This window comes from Coturnix japonica, unplaced genomic scaffold, assembly GCF_054131305.1.
Source record: "Coturnix japonica strain WE unplaced genomic scaffold, WE-NBRP24 Scf078, whole genome shotgun sequence".
NCBI lineage: Eukaryota > Metazoa > Chordata > Aves > Galliformes > Phasianidae > Coturnix > Coturnix japonica.
In genome coordinates this window covers 305,171-328,700 of record NW_028188981.1, presented here as the reverse complement: position 1 = coordinate 328,700, position 23,530 = coordinate 305,171, and the positions used below count along the sequence as shown (strand labels likewise).

The window sequence follows — 23,530 nt, the reverse complement described above, 5'->3', positions numbered from 1 at the left end:
TGTCATCAATTTACAAGCAATGAGCCGATAATGTTCCAATTAGAAACTTTTATTAATTGTAGCGGGTAAAACAAAAAGGCAATTCAGCGCTGGGCGACAGGGGAATCCTCGTTCCTCCAACTGCCGCACCTTCCCGTCCCTTGCAACTTCTTTTGTAAGGTCCATCCCGAGTGTATTGTCCTTTAATTGGTCGGTCGTGATCGTGCCACTTGGTGTGTCGTTCCTTGGTTGGTCCTTCCGTGAAACTTTGTATCCATCGGGGCGCGCTTTGCCTGTAACTATGCAGAGTACACAATCTACCCATAAAATTAGAGTGTTCTGCAACCCTTGTGGCCTCCATATTCCACCATCACATCCCGGTCCTAATGAACAAGCACTCCACCACAATGCTACCACATCCCGGTCTTAATGAGCAAACATTTTATCACAGTCCCCCCTTTTCTTTTATTGTACTATTTTGTTTTGCTCATTAAACCGTTTTAGTTCTTGTCGACTCCATTCTAGAGCATCCTCTTCTCGTTCCCCATCAAGGGGTTCATATCTTTCTCTAATTACCATTAGGTGGGCTGCCTCTAGCCTGTTCTTAACGATAACGATTAGTCTATTTAAAATACAGGGTCCAAAGGTCAAACCTAATATTATCATAATAACTGGTCCCATTATTGTGGATAATAATGTAGTGAACCAGGAGGAACCATTAAACCAACTCTCATACCAACTTCTTTGAGACTCCTGGGCTCTTTTTCTTTGTTCTAACTGTTTTCTTAGTTCAGCCATTGTATCTATTGCTACCCCCGTTTGATCAACGTAGGTGCAACATTGTTCTTTAAGAGCCACACATAGTCCCCCTTGCTGCAATAGGAGAAGATCCAACCCCCTTCGATTTTGTAACACTACTTCTGATAAAGACCGTACCGATTTTGTAAGCGCATTGATGGCTTCATCTATTTTCTGTAGATCTTCATCCACAGATTGTCTAAGGGTTTTCAGTCCCTGTGGCTGGTTTATTAAAGATGCTACTCCAGTCCCCAGCCCGGCCCCTCCTATAGTTAATAGCATTGCAACGGTTAGGGTTGTGAATGGCTCCCTTTTAATCAGGTGATGTTCAGAGGTTTCTTGTTGACTGATCACATAATCTTTAGGGTGATATATGATTCGTGGAACTATAATTACTTGTACACAGTAATTGGTGGTTTGATTAAATATCTTAGTCGATAAGCATGTAGTGACCCCTAATTTGGCACATATCCATTTAGCATTGTCTGCGGGTAGGAGCCAGTCTGAGGGTTTCTCCTGACTTTGTACTTCTATAGTTTTATTACATAGATGTCGTTTTTCTAGAGGTACAGTTCCCACACACACACCATTTCCAGTAACATGTGCTAGAGTTATCCCTGGAACATTAGGCCTTCCCTTTTTCCATAGGCACTCTGCTGGGTTAGTCCCATTTCTTCTCCTAATCTTCGCTACGGACCCTATTGCTTCATAAAAAGGGGGTCTTATATCATAGCATAGCCAACACTCCTTAGTTAATTCTGGGTAGGTGTTGTTTAACACCTTGAAACTAGACTGAATTATTTTCCAAAGGGTGCCATATTCGGTAATATAAGGGCTTGCTTCGGTCGGGCCTACAGTAACAGCTTCTGTCTTATTCTGATTGTTATTTATTACTACGTTAGGTCCTATACCTATTGGGGGGTCTGGCGGAACTCTTTCTTTTTTAATAAGGAAATGGCCCCCTCGGTCTCTTCCAGGCTCCCACATTCGTACCCCCCAAGTCTTTCCTATCCACCACACTGTGTTTTCTGTTTTAAGGATTTTTATCTCTAAATGTTGGCATGTTACTTCACCAGAGTGAGTCCCATGAGTCGGAGGTGTACAACCTGAGGGACCCCAACTAATTGTTATATATTCATCTTGTCCCCCCCCTGGCAGAAATCCCAGTGAAACCGTTTCACAACCCCAGTATGCACAATAATATTCCCCTGGGTAATTACAATAACTTTTCCCTGGATTTGATGCTGGGCAAGCATAGATTGCCTTGCGATTCAGGCATGGTTGTGTTGGTACTAAGTCACATACTTGACTTTTAAGGATGGGAGCGCCTGGGGTCACGTCTGTGCTTATCACCTTCTGATCTTCCCCTCTGATTAGGGACCACTTAAATGGCTCATGTGTCTGTACCTCTGTACCCCAACCCTCATTAATGAGACTTAATATTATTATCAATTGAGCTAGTTTTAGATAGGCAGTTTTCCCACTGCAGTAGTGAGTCTTTAATTGCTCGGGGGAGTTATTTCCAGTCTTGGGGTATCTTCTGGATCCTAAATCTTTGGATTCATTCATAATGGAGCAGACTCCTCCACATGTTTTATCTCCTCTGCCTCGCCCATCGACTCGGTTGCCTCGAGCCATGGGGTGTATAATCTTCTCGGCAGCAAGAGTATTCTTCAGGAGGGGCTGGTTTTGCTTCCCTTTTAAGTGGGTCTTTGGGGTACTGCACCCTATTCTTTTTCCCACTGGTTATACACTTAAGTGATGCTGGTAAGGATCCAAATTCACCCCCAGGTTTACCCCCTTCTATTAAAATTTCCACGGCCACTCTGAAGGCTAATAACCAATTTGTGTATTCCTGTTTTCGCAGTGGGTCCACTACCTTTCTAAAACATATCCCAACAGTTGCATTCAGAATAGTCAAAATATTCCCTTCTACATTAAATTCTATACTGATACGTTTATACAATCATTGTTAATTCATGTTCTCATTTTCCTTGACGGAGGGTTTCGTGACAGTTTTACTTTCAAATCACCCGCTGGACTAGTGACTCTCCATTCGTGATTTTGTACTGGACCCTTAACACGACTAGCATGTGTCCATCCTTTTTCAGCAGTTCTGATGGCAGTATTGGTAGTCAATAATACCAGATAGGGACCTTCCCAGCGAGGCTGCAGTGTGGTTTCTCTCCAGGTCTTTATCAGAACCCAATCTCCAGGCTTTATCTGATGGAGGGTAATGTCAAGAGGGGGTCTTTGAGTCAATTGTCCCTTTTTCCACAATTCCTGTTTATACTTCATTAATTCCGTGATATAAGCTTGAATGTTCTGATCTACCACCCCCGGGTGATCTTTAGGGGTTCCTGCATCATATGGCATTCCGTATAACATTTCGAAGGGAGATATTCCTATGTCAGCCCGGGGCTGGGCCCTAAGGTTTAAGAGGGCAAGGGGAATGCATTTTATCCATGAAAGCTTAGTTTCTAGTGTTAATTTGGCCAATTGCTTTTTTAGTTCCCCATTCATTCTCTCTACTCGCCCTGAACTCTGTGGGTGCCAGGGAGTATGTTCTTCCCATTTTATTCCCAAGGCTTCAGCTATATTTCTAGTGATTCTTGATGTAAAGTGTGGTCCTTGATCTGAATCTATTACTTCTGTTACCCCATACCTAGGGATGATTTGTTCGAGTAATATTTTTGTTACTACCTGAGCTGTTGCTTTAGTTGTGGGGAATGCCTCTACATAATGTGTGAGGTGGTCTATTATGACTAATACATATTTATATCTTCCTACTTTAGGAAATTTGGTATAGATAGTGCCCTCTTTTCCCTGTAATCTTTTTAGTGCCTGTAAAACAGCATACAGCTCGCAAGCTTGAGCTGACCAAGTGTTAGTCAAGGGTCCTGATTCCAATACCCGGAGGGTCTTTCCATCTACTATTGCATAACCTGATCTTCTCTTTCCCTCCACTACTCTAGAGGATCCATCCACAAATAATTTTTCCCCTTCTCTTAATTCTTCTTCCCTGCCCAATCCTGTGTTAAAACCCCATACGCTGTACCACTGTCTATGTTAACGAATAAATAAAAGGGTCTTTTTAAGTCAGGCAGGCTCAAGACAGGGGCATTGATGAGATCCTCCTTCAGCTTTTGTAGATTCTCTTCATCTTGTCTATCCCACTTTATTAATCCATCGGTACTGAGCTTTTGATATAGGAACTTTACTTTACTGCTATAATTTTCGATCCATTGTCTACAATATCCCACTAATCCCAGCAATTGTCTTATTTGTCTCTTATTGCTTGGCGACGTCAGGGACAATATTCCTTGTATCCTTTCAGGATCTATCTTCTTTTCTCCTTTACTCAGGTAATGCCCTAGATATCTAACCTCCTCTTCCACAAATTGCAATTTCCTTTTTGATACTTTAAGTCCTTTCAGTCCCAAAAAGTTCAGCAATTTAATACTTTCTTTCCAAACCTTTCCCTCATCCTCTCCAGCAATTGATAGATCATCTACATACTGTATTAATTTGGTATCAGGATCTAGCTGATACTCTTGCAGGATCTGTTCTAGGGCTTGCCCAAACAAATTAGGGGATTCTGTGAAGCCTTGGGGGAGTACAGTCCATCTTATATTCTCTCCTCCTCCCTGTTTTCAGGCTTCCTAAATTTTTGCTGTCCTGGAATTCGATTTTGCGTCCATCCCCCCATTTTCCTTTCCAATTCCCTACTTTCTCTGACCGCTGTTACCATCATCCTAACCTGCCTATTATGTCTTTCTTCCTCCCTTCTTACATATACCTTCTGAGCTTCCCTCAAAAGTTCATCAAGCCCCCGATCCTGCCAATTTTCTATCTTTTCTAGTTTCTTGCGGATATCTTCCCAAGCCTTAGCTACGAACTGTGTTTTGAGCAGAGCCTGGCCTATCGGTGTATCGGGATCCAATCCTGAATATAGTTGTAAATTCTTGCGTAACCTTTCTAGCCGTTCAGTGGGTGTTTCCTCCTTCTTTTGTCTTTCATTAAAAGCTTTATTTATATTCTGACCTCTTGGGACCGCCTCCCTAATGCCCTGGATAATAATAGTCCGTAGGTCCTGCATGTGAGTCCTATGATTCTGGTTCTGATGGTCCCAATGAGGATTTTGTAGAGGCCACTTATCATCTGCAGCAGGCCCATGGGCATGTAGGGCATCCCAAATGCGCATCCCCGCACGCCTAATCATGCCTTTTTCTTCCACTATAAATAATATACTTAAAATAGACTGTAGTTCCTCCCAAGTGTAAATATTTGGCCCTAAGAATTGATCTACTCTGTCTGCCACCCCCAGGGGATCTTCCAGTATGCTGCCCATTTTTTTTTTTTTTCTTAAAATCTCTAACATCCCCTGAATTTAAGGGCACTGATATAAACCCCATCTGAGGTTGTGGACCTCCCATGGGCATTTCTCTTAAAGGGTAGAGGTTATTTTCTCGTGCCTTTGCCCGTGTCACAGGCCCTCCCCCTTCTATCTTTTGTACTCTCTCGAATCCATCTGCCCATGATCCAACTGAGGAGGAGAAGGTAGGGGAATTGCTGGTGGTAAAGCATATGGTGGGGGTCCCACTAAGGCCTCCTCTTCCCTTCGAGGTTTACGTTTTTCGACATCTTTTTCTTTTCGTGTCAAATTAAAAATGGGGACTCCTAAACCCTCTGGGCGAGTGACGCATACTGCTGCATAGTCACTTTCTTCTTGATTGAAAGGGGTTTTGGAGTTTACCCAAAAATTTAATTGCTGTTGTACCCAATCTTCATTAGAACCATACATAGGCCACCATACTGCCGGGCCAATTTGTTGTCCACTCCAAATTTCTATACAATAATAAATCATCTTTGCTTTATCTTTATTTCTTGTTCCTGGATAGTGCATCCAGGCAATTAGCATGAACCCTAGAGGTGAGTCCTTAGGAATGGATGGTCGTTTACAAGGCGTGGGTGGTTTAGTTTTACACTGCCCCATCTCGTTCTTTACTTCTTGCTCTCTTGTTTTATTCAACGTCTGTAGCTCCCCCTAGTGCCCGTAGCTCTAGGGGAACACCTAAATAATAATCATCCCTAGTGTCCGTAGCTCTAGGGGAACACCTGAATAATAATCATCCCTAGTGCTCGTAGCTCTAGGGGAACACCTAAATAATAATAATCATCCCTAGTGCCCGTAGCTCTAGGGGAACACCTAAATAATAATCATCCCTAGTGTCCGTAGCTCTAGGGGAACACCTGAATAATAATCATCCCTAGTGCTCGTAGCTCTAGGGGAACACCTGAATAATAATCATCCCTAGTGCTCGTAGCTCTAGGGGAACACCTGAATAATAATCATCCCTAGTGCTCGTAGCTCTAGGGGAACACCTGAATAATAATCATCCCTAGTGCTCGTAGCTCTAGGGGAACACCAAAGAATAACCCTCCATAGAGCCCATAGCCCTAGGGGTTGTGGTGGTGAAAGGGTCCCGCTTATACCCTGTACCCACCCTTCGGCGTGCCCTCACTCAGTGTTGCATTCACTCGCTTCCCCCAGGTCGTGGCCCACGCCCTCGCGGGCAATGGGAACCGCACTACTGTGGGGTCCACACTCGCTCGGGTTAGTGCCGGCTGCCGGCCCCCCTTCACAAGCACACAACACTCGCCACACGCCGGATTCCCAACCCAGACCGGACTATACTCACCTGTCCTGCGTCTTCGTCCGGACTTTCGTGCACGAAATTTAAAGGGTTAACCGGTTTTTACTTGCCTTTGTGTTTTAAATTTCGGATCGTCGGCAGGAGTAGGGCGGGAGGATAGGAGCCGAGGCCGCCTATTTAGGCGGGGCGCCCCCTCAGGCTCGTACCCACGCCAGTATTCCCGTCCGAGTCACGGCGCCAAATTGTCATCAATTTACAAGCAATGAGCCGATAATGTTCCAATTAGAAACTTTTATTAATTGTAGCGGGTAAAACAAAAAGGCAATTCAGCGCTGGGCGACAGGGGAATCCTCGTTCCTCCAACTGCCGCACCTTCCCGTCCCTTGCAACTTCTTTTGTTGTCCTTTAATTGGTCGGTCGTGATCGTGCCACTTGGTGTGTCGTTCCTTGGTTGGTCCTTCCGTGAAACTTTGTATCCATCGGGGCGCGCTTTGCCTGTAACTATGCAGAGTACACAATCTACCCATAAAATTAGAGTGTTCTGCAACCCTTGTGGCCTCCATATTCCACCATCACATCCCGGTCCTAATGAACAAGCACTCCACCACAATGCTACCACATCCCGGTCTTAATGAGCAAACATTTTATCACACTCAGAGTCCAGCACCATTCACTGAGAGTTCTCACAGGCCAGCGCCCGCGTGGACCATTGGACCTGACACCTCAGTGGCCTTTTCCAGCCTTCATGATTCTGACCATCTCAACAGCTGTGACACCGAGTGCGATAAGCAAAACCCATGGCAAAAAGCACTCTGTGATAGACAGCAATGTTTCAGCTGTTTCCATATATTATTATATTATTTATGTATAAATTTTACTTTATAATATTTTATAATATTATTTAGTTATATCTTATGTTTATATATTTATTTATTATATCCCTTAATAAACTTCCCCACCCTATTTCTGTGTCATGTTTTGGTTTGTTACAGATCACTCGCAGTGTCAGTAGTACCATGCAGTGTAAAGGCCGGGGCTGCTCCAGGCGCTGCCGCAGAGACGGCTCAAGGCCTGGCAGGAAGCACCAGCCCTGCTCATGGGGAAGGCTGAAGCAGACAGCAGAGCGCTGCCCAGGAGATGGCAGTGTTAGTAGAGGCAAAGTGTGCTGCAGAGGCTGTCGGTAACAGCAGCACAGCTGCAGGCTCCGCTCTGCGTCGCCTGGTCGAGCTCTGCTGACTGCCACCATTACGGGCAGGCCCAGCTCAGCCTTGCACCCCGCATGCACAGACTGTGATAGACAGTTAGCAATGTTTCAGCTGTTCCTGTATATCAGTCAACATCACCAGCTGGCCCTACTGTTGCCGTAGGAGGGCCGGCTGATGATGTGAACTTCCTAACCAATGTCATCCGAATCCATCCCAAGAAAACTTAATTCCTTCATGCCACTGTCAGTTTAGTTCTTCTCTGCCTTTCCAGTCTTCTCTGTGTTCATCATCCTGCACACAGATCTGGTTACTGGGGACTCTGCTTCTATGGGGTGTCCCAGACACCCCCCTCTGCTGCACTCACCTTGTTGGGGTCTTCCTGCCCCTCAGTGTGCAGCAGCACCAAGGTCACTTCGGGCCGGTGTGGGTGTGGCAGGCACCATTTCTAGATGCCCTTGGCCATGAGGGAATGGTGCTGCAGCTGTAGATGGAGGGGCTGCAGGGGGGAGGCAGCTCTTGCAGCAGCGCACAGTCAGGGGCCCGGTGCCGAACCTGTCTTGGGACCGGTGCTCTTTAACATCTTTATTAATGACATCAATGAGGGAATGGAGTGCACCCTCAGCAAGTTTGCTGACGACACCAAGCTGAGTGGTGCGGTCGATACGGTGGAAGGAAGGGATGCCATTCAGAGGGACCTCAACAGGCTGGAAAGCTGGGCTCGGGTGAACCTAATGAGGTTCAACACAGCAAAGTGCAAGGTTTTGCACTTGGGCCGGAAGAACCCCAGGCACCTGTACAGGCTGGGAGGAGTGGTCCTTGAGAGCAGCTCGGCAGAGAAGGACCTGGGGGTCCTGATGGACGAAAGACTCAACATGAGCCAGCAGTGCGCTCTGGCAGCCCAGAAAGCAAATGGGATCCTGGGCTCCATCAGGAGAGGGGTGGTCAGCAGGGATAGGGAGGTGATTGTCCCTCTCTACTCGGCTCTTGTGAGGCCCCATCTGGAGTACTGTGTCCAGGTGTGGAGCCCTCAGTACAAAAAAGACATGGAGATTTTGGAAAGGGTCCAGAGGAGGGACAGGAAGATGATCAGGGGGCTGGAGCCTCCTTGGATGTTAGGGGGAAGTTCTTTACTAGGAGAATGGTTAGGCCCTGGCACAGGCTGCCCAGGGATGTTGTGGATGCCCCGTCCTTGGAGGTGTTCAAGACCAGGTTGGACGGGGCCCTGGGCAACCTGATCTAGTAAATGTGTCTGTTTGGTGGCCCTGCTAGGCAGGGGGGTTGGAACTACATGATCCTTGAGGTCCCTTCCAACCCGGGTCATTCTGTGTGATTCTGTGTGATTCTGTGTGTTGCTGCTGCTGAAGGCACTGGGCGGCACATCCACCCTCCTGGCCCCACCTGAACGCTGCGGGGCCTGTGGCTCCAGCACTATCCCAGTCGAGCGTTTACGAGTTGCTGTCCTGTTCTTCAGGCTCTGCTTGTGGGCTATTGGCCTCTGATTACCTTTCCTTCCAATAAACGACTCACAGAATCACAGAATCTCTATGGTTGGCCAAGACCAGGCTAAGATCACTGAGTCCCACCGACCACCCCCCAGCTGCCCACTGCCCACGTCCCTCAGGGCCACATCCCCACACTTCTGGAGCACCTCCATGGACGCTGACTCCCCAGCTCCCTGGGCAGCTGTGCCAGTGCCCGACCGCTCTTTCAGCACACATCTTCTTCCTAACATCCAACGGGGACCTCCCGTGTTGCAAATGGGAACTCTCCCAATGTACCCAACATGAAAACCCATGAAAGAAGCAGAGTCCAAACCAAGATGTGGTCTATTTCTCCCATCTAGGACATCCTCCTTCCTCTCTCCCAGGAAACACAGCATTTAGGCCAAGTGCAGCAAACTTCATCCCTGCGCCTGTCCCAGATACCGGGAAAGCAAGCTGCCTGTCTGATGCTGTGAAGGAAGCAGCCGCCACAAGGGCCCATCCCTTCACATTCTTCTGTGGGCTGACTGCAGCCCTGAGCCCACCTGCACCTCTCTGCAGCTGAGCAGCTTGCAATGGGCCCACAGCGCTGTGGGGGTCAGCACCGCTGTCCTCCAGGCGGGGGCGAGCTGCGGTGCTCAGCAGAGGGTTTGCAGGGCAGTTCTGAAACCCCTTCCATAAATATCACTCTCATTTTGTTGCGTGTGATTTGCTTTTCCGCACAACCCTTTTCACTCACACCTCGGTGGGAAGCTGCATTGAATGACAATTTATGATTATGCAGCTCCTTTCACACCTACATAGAGCCTTTGCTTTAAGCTTGCACGTGATATTCTGCTGCCTTTGGGTCCATGAGAACAGCTAGGGCAGGAAAATGCAGTGGAAGGGAGCAAGTTGTACCTTGTGGCATATGTGAAGAGAATTAATCACATGAAAAACCCTATCAGAAGAATCTACAGGCAGCAGGTGAGACCGGCGGAGTTCAGTTGATGCACAAAGGCAGCTTTTATCCAGAACTTTGGCTCTTTGCTTGGAGCAGGGCATACAAAAAGCAGGTCGAGGTTTTTCAGGGGATCCTGCAACGTTGCTACTACAGAGGAATCTTTTAATGCTTTGCAAAGCATCCAGGTGTAGAATATAAAGAGAAGATTTCAGCTGTACAGTGTGGTATTTCAAATTAACATTTGGTGTGATTCAGAGTAAGATTATCTGATCTCTTTTCCTGCAAACACTTGGAAGAGTTCCATCGAGGGGTTTATTGTGAGAGACACATCTGTGGAGGAGCTGAGTGGGGGGGCTGGAGTGTGCTGGCACCACTGCAAGGGGAAGGGTGTGCTGGCCATGCTCTGCTGCCAGTGTGCTGGGCTGGGGGCTCCTGGGCATCTGTGTGCTTCTGGGAAACCATGCTGGAGATGTGGAAAGATGAGAGAAAACATGTAATGTCCTCTGTCCCAAGTGAGACCCGTTCAGATCCTAGGCTGCTTTAGGTGCTGTGTGACAGAGGAAGGAGCTGCCAGCTCACCACAGCCTGCCTTGGCAAGCAGAGCCCAGCTTGCTTGCTGGTGGCCCTCCCAGGGATAGCGTCAGTCTTAATTTGCAACAGGTGGATGCTGGCCTGAAAGTGCACAGTGCGTCTTGGCTACCTCTAGGCATGATTTGTGTGCCAATACAGTGCAAAACCCCAGCAACCAGTCTGCGGGGACAGGGAGCAGGAGGCCCGAGAAGGTGGTTGCAGGGGGAATATTTTGGCAGCGGGGTCTTCAACTCTTCATTATGAGGGAAAACCTGGGATGGATTGCTCTGAGGTCAGCTCGAGCCGGTGTGGAGTGTTTTGAAGCAGAACCCCAAGCTGATCTGCAGCCTTCCCGCCCTGGCCAGCAGCAGGGGCACAAAGTGTGGCTTAATTCCAACCCTGAAGGAAAAATGATTTCTTCACATGATGCTGCTTGCTGGCTGCTGGTGGCAAAGTGTGGGCTGGGACATGTGGCAGTGTGCATGGCCGGGCAGGACGGGTTCTGAGTCAGAAGCTTTTGTGATGTTGCTAAATTCAGCTTTTCCTGCTATCTGCTGGGAGATGCTTTGGTGCAGCCTTTCTACCTTCAGAAATACAGTTCAGATCCAGTTCTTGTGAGCTGCACGTATTCACTCTTTAGGCCTCAGAAAAATGGAGTGAGAAGTGCTGCCTCAGACTGGAAGGCATGTGACAGCAATTAAGCATCAAGGCAGCCTGCCTTCCCAGCCAGGACATGGTGCCTTATTTCCCTGTTATCTGGATGTCAGATGATTTCATTTGAAGTTCTAACAAGGCCCCAAACTGAGGATCTGGGAATGCACAGCAGCTTTGCTGTGGTTCTCACTCTGGTTTATTGTATTGTTCCCAAGAAGCCAGATTGTTACCTGGCTGGGGCTAAGCGAGGAGGTAATACCTACCTAATGCCATATTATACAGAATTTTTTCCCAGCCCCATGCAGTGCCTCAAATCCCATCCATCATTCCCCAAGTGCTAGGAGGCAGCACTCTTGCCTCCATCTCAGTAGATACACCAGGACCAGCTTGGTGTCAAAGGTTCGGATCTGGTCTGAGTTCATAATAGCCCTCATGCAGTAGTGACTGGCTCCCAGCAGCTCACTTGATCACTGATTCCAGGAAAGTAGCAATCAGATTTGCCATCAAACTGTCTCTGACACACCAAGAAGTATCTTTTCCAAGGAAGGACTTAATGCGAGCCTCTTCTGCTGTTTCTTTTTTAATATGTTTTTATTATTTTTATAGCACAAGAAGCAGAAGCTGCAGAAGAAAATACTGCAGAGGCATCACGTCTCCCCTCTCAGATGTGAGAAGCAAAGGCTTTGTGGTGGAATGGGGGAAAGCTTTGCTTCTAGGTTTCTGAGCTTTGGCACAAGTCCCTGTGGGATCCACGTTCCTGGGCCTCCCCAGCCTCTGCACAGTGGTGTTTTGCAAAAGTAGGGCTGGTGCTGAAGTAAGCAAAGAATAATGCAGAGGTGCTCAAGGCAGCAATGCAGTCTGGATGCCACACTTATGGTGAATGGCTCCAAGTTGACTGCTGCCACCATGAACCTCTGTCATCACAGAGAGCCCATATCCTGGGGCTGAAAACCCACCACACTCATGGATGTGAGCTCCTCTCTGCAGCCCCTTCCCTGGAGCAACTCTGACCCAAAGGAGCAGGGCTCACCCAAAATTAACATGGGTGTTTTGCTGGAAAGCTTGAGGGAGTTCCTGAGGATTTTCAGTTTTCTGCTATGTCAACCAAATGCAGGTTAAGACTGACCCCTAAAGGGCAGCAAGGACCTGTTAGATCTCAGAACAGCCTCATAAACTCCCAAAACCTTCATAAACTGATTCACCTGCGGCTTTGAGCCACAATAAAAGTTGATTTGGAAATAAACCAGCATATATTCTAGTCTGCAAAATCTGTCAACTTTAGCAGAAAATGTGCTGCCTGGGGAGCTGGGGGGGTCAGCATCCATGGAGGTGCTCCAGAAGCGTGGGGATGTGGCCCTGAGGGACGTGGGCAGTGGGAAGCTGGGGGGTGGGACTTGGTGATCTCAGAGGTCTTTGCCAAGCATTGAGATTCTGTGATTCTGTGAGTCGTTTAGAGTCATTTATTGGAATGAGAGGTACACTATCAGCGGCCAACAGCCCACAAGCAGAGCCTGGAGAACATGATGGCAACACGTAAACGCTCGACTGGGAAACTGCTGGAGCCACAGGCCCCGCAGCGTCCAGGTGGGGCCAGGATGGTGGATGTGTCGCCCAGTGCCTTCGGCAGCAGCAACACGCCGGGTTCCAGCAGGGCTGTGTCCGGCACCGGGACCCTGACTGTGCGCTGCTGCAAGAGCTGCCTCCCCCCTGCTTGGGTGCCCCCAGCCCTGTGAGGTGTGATGGTTCCACAGGGGGTGGCACAGAGCGGCCATTGTGACTTGCAGGGTGTGGAGCAGAGCTGAGGCTGCGGGGCTCAGGCCCAGCTCAGTGCGATTTGTGAGGTGAGCAGGGAGGAAGGGGCTGCCTGAGGCTACTGAGGGAGGAGGGTTCCCCAGCACTTGGGGGCCTGAGCTGCCAACTCAGCCTCGTTCTGCTTCTCCCGTAGGTTGGCACGCAGAGGACGAAGCCTGGTATTGCTGGGATAGACACTCTGCGAGAGCTCACCGTGAAGCACATGATGTCCGAGGGGACACAGGAGGCCACCGGCTCAAGAGAGCCAGGTGAGAGCAAAGTATTCCTGCACGCAGCTCCCCGACACTGGGCAGAGAGGTGCTGGGGTTCTGCCTGTGGTGGAGAGGGGAGCTGGGGGAACATAGAAGCTCACATCTGCTCCATGCAGGGCCCCTCTGTTCCTTGGCCAGGGGGGCTGCAGTTGGGCTGTGGCTGACTGCTGGCACTGCTGGGCCTACGGTGTCCCTTCCCCTCCATGGCTTCTGGGGCACCTGGCCCTGCAAGGTGCTCACTGCTGTTCCTCTCTCCTCTCCAGCATGTGTGCTCTGTGGTCAAGTGGAGGAGGACTTGAGCATATATGGGCACAAACATGAGAAACTTGGGTTCAGCTTCCATACTTTTTGTGTGGTAAGTTTCCTCATGGCTGCTGCCATCTTCATCCAAGGAATGGTTGCCTCCTTTCTGCCCTAACAAGGTCATGGTTTTACTTCTCATACAGATATTTTCCACTGGTCTTTGTCAACCTGGAAATGCAGGTTGCTTTGAAGAAGACCTGATACGCGCAATCAGGCAGGCAGAGCAGACGGTGAGCACTGGACCGGAACAGGGAGCTTGGTGCCAGGAGAGCTGAGCCTGGCCCCAAGAAAGCAATCCCAGCCCCTCCTCCCAGCTCCAGGAAAAATCCCTACTCTTGCAGACTAGCCCTGTTCACCAGGCAGCTCTGCAGAGTGCCACCCAGCCCTGCCCGCATCCTGCGCCCTGCGTAGCACCCGCTGCGTAGGCCCTGAGCCTGCAGCTGATGGGGGCTGTTCTGCTTTTTCCAGCTCTGCTTCGTCTGTGGCAAACTGGGGGCCAGCATCACCTGTGCAGAGCCGGGATGTGAGAGGAGCTTCCACCTGTCCTGCGCCTCTGGGGGTGAATGCGTCACCCAATACTTCGGAGAGTTCAGGTAAGAGCTGCCAGGTGTGTCCTGTGGGCCTCCAACCCTGCTGTCAGCATCAGCCAAAGCAGTGAGGAACGTGCTGTGACACCTCCCTGCAGCCTGACAGAGCCAGAGCCAAGGCCTGGGGCTCCTTCCCGTTCCTCTGCCCTCCTCACAGCCCTTCTCACCTGGACCATCCCTTCCATCTTCCCCCAGGTCCTACTGCTGGGTCCATCGTCCACATCAAGCACTGGAACCAGCATCAGCGCAGGACACGACCTGCATCATTTGCATGGAGCCCATGGATGACAGCAGGTCGTATACCACCATGTCATGTCCAGCCTGCCAACACGCCTGGTTCCACCGGGCCTGCATCCAGGTAGGAGACCTCCTCTTGCCCCACAGGCACCATAGGCGCTCAGCAGCACCAGGCCCGGCTCACACCCACACTGCTTGTGTTTCTGCTGCAGGAACAGGCCCTGCGTGCAGGGATTTACTGCTTCCAGTGCCCCCTCTGCAGAGACAGGGACTGGTTTGTTACAGATATGCTCACTATGGGGATCCGAATCCCATTCAGGTTGGTGTCCTTCAGACAGCTCTTGAGATGCCTGGCCCTTGGCAGCCATTCACATGGGCCTCAGCATCATTGGGAAGCTGGAACCAGGGATAAGGTGGATGGGGATGGATGGATTTCATGGGTTACTTTTAGTCCTGGGCCAGTGAGTGCTCATCCCATTCCCTCTCTTCTCTGGCAGAAAACCAACATGGGAGGACAACAATGCCTATGCAGCACTGGGAGATCGGCACCAACGCTGCGATGCCAGCAGCTGCCTTTACCCCCACGGCAGGGAGCAGTCAGGAGAGGGGTGAGTGACCTCAGCTGCCCTCTGGGGCTCTGCGTGGCATCGCAGCCTCACCACGGGCTGGGGGAGCACAGACTGAGCACCAGAGCTGTGCCGGGCACTCCCTGGCTCAGGGCACTTTGTCCTCACGGCCACAACCCGTTGCTTTCCACAGACCCTGGCAGCTGCTCCTCTGCAGCTCCTGTGCTGCACAAGGCACGCACCGACTCTGCTCCAACTTGAGTCAGGTCACAACCAGCTGGGAGTGCGACAGCTGTGCTGGAGAGGGCACCGGTAAGAGGCAAACAGCCTCGTGCTGCCGGGCTGGGGCCAGGCGAGGCCTTTCTCAAGTCCCTTTGGCCCGGGACAGATGGGAACCTGTCCCACCCCGTGGTTGAAGATCTGTCCCATTCACCTTCTGTCTCTCCTTACAGCTCCCAGCACCAACTTGGACAGCGCTGGCCCCAACACCACCAGCCAGCACGGGCTGCAGGAATCTCAAAGCTCTATGACAACAGAGAGCAGCAGCTCCGGCAGCAGCAGCCAGGCACCAACGGGTCAAGATCCCAGTTCCCAGGTACCTGAGCCACTGTCCATACATCCAGGGCGGGCCAGGACTCGAAGCCGCTCGCCTCTCCATCGTCGGGCTGCCGAGACCAACAGCCGGCCCCCAAGACGCCGCGCGAGCCGGTCCAGGCGGCGAGGGCCAGCCCAGGGGCGGAGCCGCTCCCGGGTACCACGTCGGGCCCGGCACATCACCAGCCGGCCCTGCTGATGCCGCGGGAGTAGCAGCGTGCAACCTACATGCTGGCACCGATCCTCAGAGTCCAGCACCATTCACTGAGAGTTCTCACAGGCCAGCGCCCGCGTGGACCATTGGACCTGACACCTCAGTGGCCTTTTCCAGCCTTCATGATTCTGACCATCTCAACAGCTGTGACACTGAGTGCGATAAGCAAAACGCATGACAAATAGCACTCTGTGATAGACAGCAATGTTTCAGCTGTTTCCATATATTATTATATTATTTATGTATAAATTTTATTGTATAATATTATATAATATTATTTAGTTATATATTATTTTTATATATTTATTTATTATATTACCTAATAAACTTCCCCACCCTATTTCTGTGTCATGTTTTGCTTTGTTACAAATCACTCGCAGTGTCAATAGTAACGTGCAGTGTAAAGGCTGGGGTTGCTCCAGGCGCTGCCGCACACCAAGTACGATAAGCAAAACCCATGGCAAAAAGCACTCTGTGATAGACAGTTAGGGACGATGGCTTCCAGCTCCTCCTGCTTGTTGCCCATCCTTTGTGCTTTGGTGTAGATGACTCAGCTGAGTCATTGGCCTCCCCCAAACCCATCCTTGCTCTGGCTTCAAGATGTTTTCCCTCCTGCGTAGCTTTGGCCATCTCGATAGCTTTTTCAGCTCTCATATGCTGCTGTTCACAATCCCCTCTTTGTGGTGCTAGTCTGGACCTGCTCCAACAGGTCCATGTTTTCCCTGTGATGGCTTTCCCAGGCCTGGGCACAGTGTACCAGATGGAGCCTTCAAAAGGCAGAGTAGCATGGTGCAATCACCTCCCTCTCATTGCTGGACACCCCTCTGTTGGTGCAGCCCAGGATACCATTGGCCATCCAGGCTCCAAGAGCACAGTGCTGGCTCATGGCCGGCTCTTCATCCACCAGGGCCCTCAGTTGCATCCACTTTCCACAATGGAGAACCTCTGAGCAATAGAAAAGATCTTCTCATTGTGTAAAACACTGATTTCCAGACCCTCCAAAACACTCACTGCCCACGTCCTTCTTGGCTGCTATTTCATCTGAGACACGATGAAGCTGTGGTGGTGTTGTGATTCCTGTTGTGGCTATTCCACATCAGAACATCATGAAGGACAGTGGCAGTTAAAGAGTTCGTGTCCTGGTTCCATGTTACTGCCATTGTAGGCATTTTGGGTTCCTGGAGGGTCACGGACTGACATCCCGGGGTAACCCCGTGACAGAAGCATATGCTGAAATCACAAGCTGCCTAGAAAGAAGGAGGGAAAGGAGCACTGTTAAAGGATTTGAGGGGAACAGAGGAAACACAAGGAGTTAGAAAACACTGAAGAATTAAAGTGCATTAAAGAAAAAAACATGCTAAAGGAAAACAACAGAGCACAAGCCTGGAGTGGGATACATTAGACGTGGGAGAGAGATGGAATCAATGAATCCTTACTGCTGTGTAATCTGTGAATGCAATGATGACACGATTAAGAACGTACAGAAGAGTTAGGCTAAGTTGTGTGGTTTTCAAAGGAATAGATGGTGCTTACACCTATCCTGGGCTCACTGAAAGCCTCTACAAAGAGCAACCTCCAAAAGAGATCCTTTCCCAATGATAATCAGCTCAAAAATGGGATCTAGGAGAGGTGGAGCCAGGCTCCACCCCTTCTGGTAGCACAGGAGATTGCCTTCACCTGTACTGCTAGTGCTGACTTACTGCTTGCCTCATGGGGTTTATCAGAGGTTCAGGCCGTGATTCAGCAGTTCCCATACAACTAAAAACATCCTTACTAACAGTTTCCAAATGGCGTCCTTCAGTGCCTGGTTTTACACTGTAGATGATTGGGTTCACTGCTGGAGGCACCACCAAGTACAGAACTGCTACCAACACATCCATGGCTGGGGAGGAGAAGGACTGGGGCTTCAGATAGCTAAAGGAGCCAGTGCTGATAAAGAGGGAGACCACAGCCAGGTGAGGGAGGCACGTGGAAAAGGCTTTGTGCTGTCCCTGCACAGAGGGCATCCTCAGCACAGACCTGAAGATCTGCACATAAGAAAGCAGAATGAACACAAATCACCCAAAAAGCAAAGATGTGCTGAATGTCATAAGCCTGAGATTCCCGTGGCAGGGGTACGAACAAGAGAGTCTGAGAATGTGCAGGTTCTCGCAGAAGAACTGGTCCAGAGCGTTGACTCGGCAGAGAGGTGGTGAAAATGTATTGGTAGTGTGCAACAGAGCATTGAGCAGCCCAGTGCCCCAGGCAGCTGCTGCCATCCAGGAGGGTCCCATAGTGCAGGGGCTTGCAGATGGCAACGTAGCGATTGTAGAACATGATGGTGAGAAGGGAACACTCAGCAGAGAGGAAGAAGATAAAGAAAAAGAGCTGTGTAGCACATCCTGTGTAAGAGATGGCCCTGGTGTCCCAGAGGGCGTTGGCCATGGCTTTGGGGAGAGTGGTGGAGATGCAGCCCAGGTCGAGGAGGGCCAGGTTGAGAAGGAAGAAGTACATGGGGCTGTGCAGGCGGCAGTCGCAGGCTACGGCTGTGCTGATGAGGCCGTTGCCCAGGAGGGCAGCCAGGTAGATGCCCAGGAAGAGCCAGAAGTGCAGGAGCTGCAGCTGCCGCGTGTCTGCCAACGGCAGCAGGAGGAACTCGCTGATGGAGCTGCTGTTGGACATGGGTAATCAACCCAGGAGAAAGAAAGGCAGGTTAGATGCGACTTCTCTTGGCACAAACCTGTACCATTCCTTGCTGACCTTCCTCCTGCTGTATAACCCAGTCCTTTTTCTTTCTGTGAGGGAAATGTTGGTTCAGATCCATGGCCTAAGACTGTTGTCATGAGTTGGAATATGAATGGAAGAGGAGAGGTCTCTCCCTGTGGGCTCTGGAGAAGGCGATCCTGACCCTCCCAGCTGGGTCCACTGTAAAGTAGCAAGAGTGCTCAGTTTTACTTTTACATGCTATCCCCATGCTGGCTGTACCTTCCTCTCCCTGACAGAGCCACCATCTGTGTCACAAGGGCTGTGCTGCACTCGGTGACATCTCTGGCACCACAGCACAACTATTGCAGGTTAGTTAGGGTTAGGATTAGGGTTAAGGTTAGGGATAGAGTTAAGGTTAGGGATAGGGTTAAGGTATCATTAGGGTTAGGATTATCGTTATGGTTAGTGGTAGGATTAGGTTTAGGTTGCGGTTAGGGTTAGGTAAGGTTTTTGGTTAGGTTTAGGGTTTAGTGTTAGGGTTATGGTTTGGGTTTTGTCTTAGGATAGGTGTTAGTTTTAGGGTTAAGGTTCAGGTTAGGGTTAGGATTTATGGTTAGGGTTATGGTTAAGGTTAGGGTTATATTTAAGGGTTAGGTTAGTGTTAGACTTTGGTTTTGGGTTATGGTTAGGGTTAGATTTATGGGTTATGGTTAGGGTTAGATTTATGGGTTATCATTAGTGTTAGAGTTTGGTTTTATTTTTATAGTTAGGGATAGGGTTAGTGTTAGGCTTAGGGTTAGGGTTAGGGTTAGGATTAGGGTTGGGGTTAGGATTAGTGTTAGGGTTTGGGTTAGGGTTAGGATTAGGGTGAGGGTTAGAGTGAGGGTGAGGGTGAGGGTGAGGGTTCGAGTTAAGATAAGGTTAGTGTTAGGCTTAGGGTTAGGGTTGGGGTTATGGAATCATTAGGGTTAGGTTTATCGTTACAATTAGGGTTAGGGTGAGGGTTAGGGTTAGGTGTTGCCATACAGCATTTCAAAAGTGAAGTTATGCAGGTCGCTGTTGTTGGGTGTCCCTCATTCCTGCTGAAAATTTCACCACGTCCGGGCTCTCAGAATCCTCCTCATCGATTGCCTCCTTCATGCCTAATTATTGAATATAGTTTTGCATCCTAAGGGTATGCCATGAGTTTTTGCTTCCTTTGAGAGATGCCAGCTCACAGGCCTAATGTCAGCCAGGCATGTTTGCAGGTGTGAGTGAGAACACACACCTGTGTGCATGTGCCCTGTCCTCGCATGACCCCCTGGCACCATCTGCTCTTCAGCGATTCTGTTATGCGGTTCTGCAGGTTGCAGTGTGTGATGGATAGTTCTCATTCTTTGGGTGCTGAAGTGCCTCCAGGGAAGGCCATGTCAAATACTCGGCTGCCTCCTGTGCTGGAGCTCCACAGGAATCCCAGGAGTGGCTGCTGTCTTTATTGACTTTGCTGAAAAGACCACTCAGTTCAATACCTTGTTTGTCTGAAATTTATCTTCATACTTTCTGTTAAGGTCCTGCGAGACAGAAAGAGTTGTTGCGAAGAAGAAGCTATCCGCAGAGGCTGTCCCATATGCTAAAGAAAATCATGAAGGAGAAGGCAGCACATGGTGGGTGTATTTCTGTCTGTTCACTGAAAGACTTGGGAAGCCGAGTTTCTAGATGTATATACATGGAGCAACTGTAGTGTGCACAGCAGGAAAGGATGGATCAGAGCCTTGCTGTGGTGATGCCCCTGTGTCTGAATTGCCAGTTACTTACAGTCCTGCTCTCTCTTACCTCCTTTCTAAAGAGACCCATGGAAAGCCTGTTCATAGGGATGCATTTCAGCAAGGCAGCCGTAGCACACTGCCCGTCCCTCTGAGAGAAAGAGAGGCCATGCACACAACTGGCACTCCAGGTAAGGGCCGCTCATAGAGCTCCATGGCCATGGTTAGAGGTTGCTTCCCTCCCACTGCACCCAGTTCCCAGGGACTTAGGAACTTTGTCCTTTTGGGAACAAGGCCACCAAAACCACATTCAGAAGACGGTGAGAAGGAGTAGAACCCTTCAGCGTACCTCCCTCACACAGTCACTGCATTCCAGAGCTTGCTGTGCCTCCTTTGAGGCTCCAGGCACACCAGCAGCCCGGAGCGGGGTCCATCCTGCAAACTGAGGTCCAGAGAGATGCACTGACTCACAGACGGGACAATGGCATAGAGGGAGCCTCCTTGTCCTTCTGCCTCCTCTGTGCCTGCACCATGCTGAGACTTTGCCTTTCTCTCGTTCTTCACAGTGCTGTCAGAGTCCCAGGAAGCCCACCACAACTCGATCGATGGTCTTTTTCAGAGGAATCCAGGTAAGCAACGATCTGGCAGGAGTTGATAAGCTCCTGAAAACTAGGAGCGTGTAATTCATGCCCGTGCCAAGGGGAAGGAGAAGGGAAGAGGCAGGTTCAGGTGCCTGCTGAGGGGCCCTCGAGGAGTGGGGAGCTCAGGGCAGCACTCCCTGCCTGACACAGCAGTGGTTCTTGTCCATGTCACTCATAGCAGCAACTGATTAAACAGATCCACATGCTCTCCTTCTGCTCTAATGAGTTTTGTTTAGTCAGGCAACGTGTCCCAAAGGGTCACGGTGTGCCTGCCTGCAGCAGCACTACCCAGCCTCACAAGGCAAGGGTAGATTAGTGTAAAAGAAAGCTCAGAGCATGATGGAGAAGAAGGAGCAAATCAATGGTCCTGATCTTCCTGGACCATGGCAGAGCCAGAGCATAACCAAAGCTGAGAGACAAAATAGAGACTCCAGAGTGCCTCGATGTGCAGTGCCTTTGGGAGTTCCCTTTGCTTCCCCTGGAATCGGGGAAACATTGCAGCCTGAGGATTTTCACTTGTTCCAGGAGGCCAACAAAATGAAAAAGAATTGTGTAGCAATGTCAGATCTCCTTGAGATTGCCATTAGGACATAAGACACAGCAATGACCACATTGTTCCTCCAGGTGTGGATGGTGAAGGACGTGCAAACACCAAGAAAGTTAAAAATGCACAGAAGTACTACCTGGACATTACTATAGCCATCTCAGTTACCCTATCGGTAGTGATGGTTCTGTGCTGTCTTATTTGGTGGTGGAGGAACAGAAAGCAGTGAGTTGATCTTTACCCCCACCCCCATCGCTGTTAGATGTTTTAATTGGCTTCAGCCCAAGACAGGCTGGGCGCTCTGTGAGGAAGCAGAGCAGGGGCTCTCCTGTGCCCTCATCATGTTCCTCTCTCCACAGGCAACAATCTGAAGCTGATGAAACCCAAGATGATAGAAGCAGCTGCAGCTCAGAGTCAGATGAACAGCCTGCCTACCTTGAGAGGCCTGACAGACAGAAAGGCAAGACAGTAGCGGGGCTCAGCTGCCTCCACCTTGTCCATGGCTCACCACCAGCCTGGGCTCCATGCAACTGGGAATCTCTGACAGGTGCAGCAGCCCCCAGTCCAACCGGACATCAACGCCACCCCTCCGTCCTCCTCCGCCATCCTTTGGGGGACGGAAAGAACCTGCCCGGGCTGAAGGCTTACAGTCATCAGCCATCACTGAAAGAACGGCTGACAGGCAGATGAGTGACAGGCCCAGGAGCCCCCAGCCCCACCGGGTATCAACGCCGCCCCCCCACACCCCCCAACAGTCCTTCAGGTGGCGGGAGCGGTCCCCCCATGGTGTCAGCTCAGGGGCATCAGACACCCCAAAAACCACTGCCAAGGGGAAACAGAGCAGGCTCAGCAGCCCCGAGACCCCCGCAGCACCACCTCTGCCATCCTCCCCATCATCCTTCAAGGGACGGCAGAGGACGCCCAAGTCCCCCTCCCCTCCCAGGCTGCTCTCCCCCTTCCATCCATCAGCCTTTAGGAGGTGGGATCGGCCTCCAACAGGGTGTCAGCTCAGGGGCATCTGACACCCCAAAAACCACTGCCAGGGGGAAACAGAGCAGGCCCAGCAGCCACAAGCCCCCCCCAGCACCACCTCTGTCCTCCTCTCAATCATCCTTCAAGGGACAGCAGAGGAGTCCCATGCCCCCCTCCTGTCCATCAGCCTTTAGGAGGCGGGAGCGGTCCCCCATGGGTGTTAGCTCAAGGGCATCAGACACCCCAAAAACAACTGCCAGGGGGAAACAGAGTAGGCTCAGCAGCCCCGAGCCCCCTGCAGCATTACCTCTGCTGTCTCCCCATCTTCCTTCAAGGGACGGCAGAGGACTCCCAAGCCCCCCTCCCCTCCCAGGCTGCTCTCCCACTCCCATCCATCAGCCTTTTGGCGGTGGGAGCAGCCCCTTTCAGGGTGTCAGCTCAGGGGCATCAGACACCCCAAAAACCACTGCCAGGGGGAAACCGAGCAGGCCCAGCAGCCCCAAGTCCCCTCCAGCACCACCTCTGCCCTCTCGTTCTCCATCCATCAGGAGGTGAGAGCACCCCCAGTGTGTGGATTTTCAGGCACCATCTGACATCCACAGAAAAACTGCCGTCATCAACCTGATTTTTCCAGGATCCACACTAACTATAAATAATAATAATAATAATAATTAATAAAAATATAATAATATATAATATAATAATAGCACAGTTGTCCATGTACTGTTGTCATGTCATTACCTGACCCACTACCACACCTAGCATGTTACCTGGCATTGGCAGACAGTGATAATGCGAGTGGGAATGGCTTTAAACTCTAAGTGTGGAAACTGAGGTACATGCGTAGACGAAATTCCTCCCCCACAGGCAGTGAGACCTTGGCCCAGGCTGCCCAGAGGTTGTGGATGCCCTAAAGCCCATCTCAGGCAGGGCACGAGGGTGGGAGTACATGATGCAAAAGCGCCACTGCTTCTGCATAAGGTTTACCAGACAGCAGGCTCCATCCTGCTCTGACTAGTAGGCAATAATCTGCTTTGCAATTAGAACTAAGCAAGAACTACTAGCACATTTTCTTCCTCCTCCATTTCATTTTGC

At 50.2% G+C, this 23,530-nt stretch overlaps 1 protein-coding gene and 1 long non-coding RNA gene across 3 annotated transcripts in view; one reads left to right on the top strand and one right to left on the bottom strand.

Moving 5' to 3' along the window:
* LOC146751541 (uncharacterized) overlaps positions 1-22,910 on the top strand; it is a 91,122-nt gene extending 68,212 nt beyond the window's left edge. The window contains exons 4-8 of the mRNA XM_085534166.1: positions 20,084-20,179; positions 20,362-20,469; positions 20,845-20,907; positions 21,544-21,688; positions 21,823-22,910. Coding sequence (XP_085390292.1) covers positions 20,084-20,179; positions 20,362-20,469; positions 20,845-20,907; positions 21,544-21,688; positions 21,823-22,153 — 743 coding nt within the window. The 3' untranslated portion in view covers positions 22,154-22,910. The remainder of the gene's footprint in view (positions 1-20,083; positions 20,180-20,361; positions 20,470-20,844; positions 20,908-21,543; positions 21,689-21,822) is intronic.
* LOC146751542 (uncharacterized) lies at positions 41-6,817 on the bottom strand. 2 transcript variants are annotated; one of them, XR_014941394.1, is made up of 2 exons: positions 6,480-6,817; positions 41-278 (listed from the first exon to the last, which is right to left on the bottom strand). It is a non-coding gene; the product is annotated as an uncharacterized LOC146751542 (long non-coding RNA). The 2 variants fall into 2 exon arrangements; XR_014941393.1 differs by lacking the exon at positions 41-278 and adding an exon at positions 340-3,000.
* Positions 22,911-23,530: the final 620 nt, after the last annotated feature.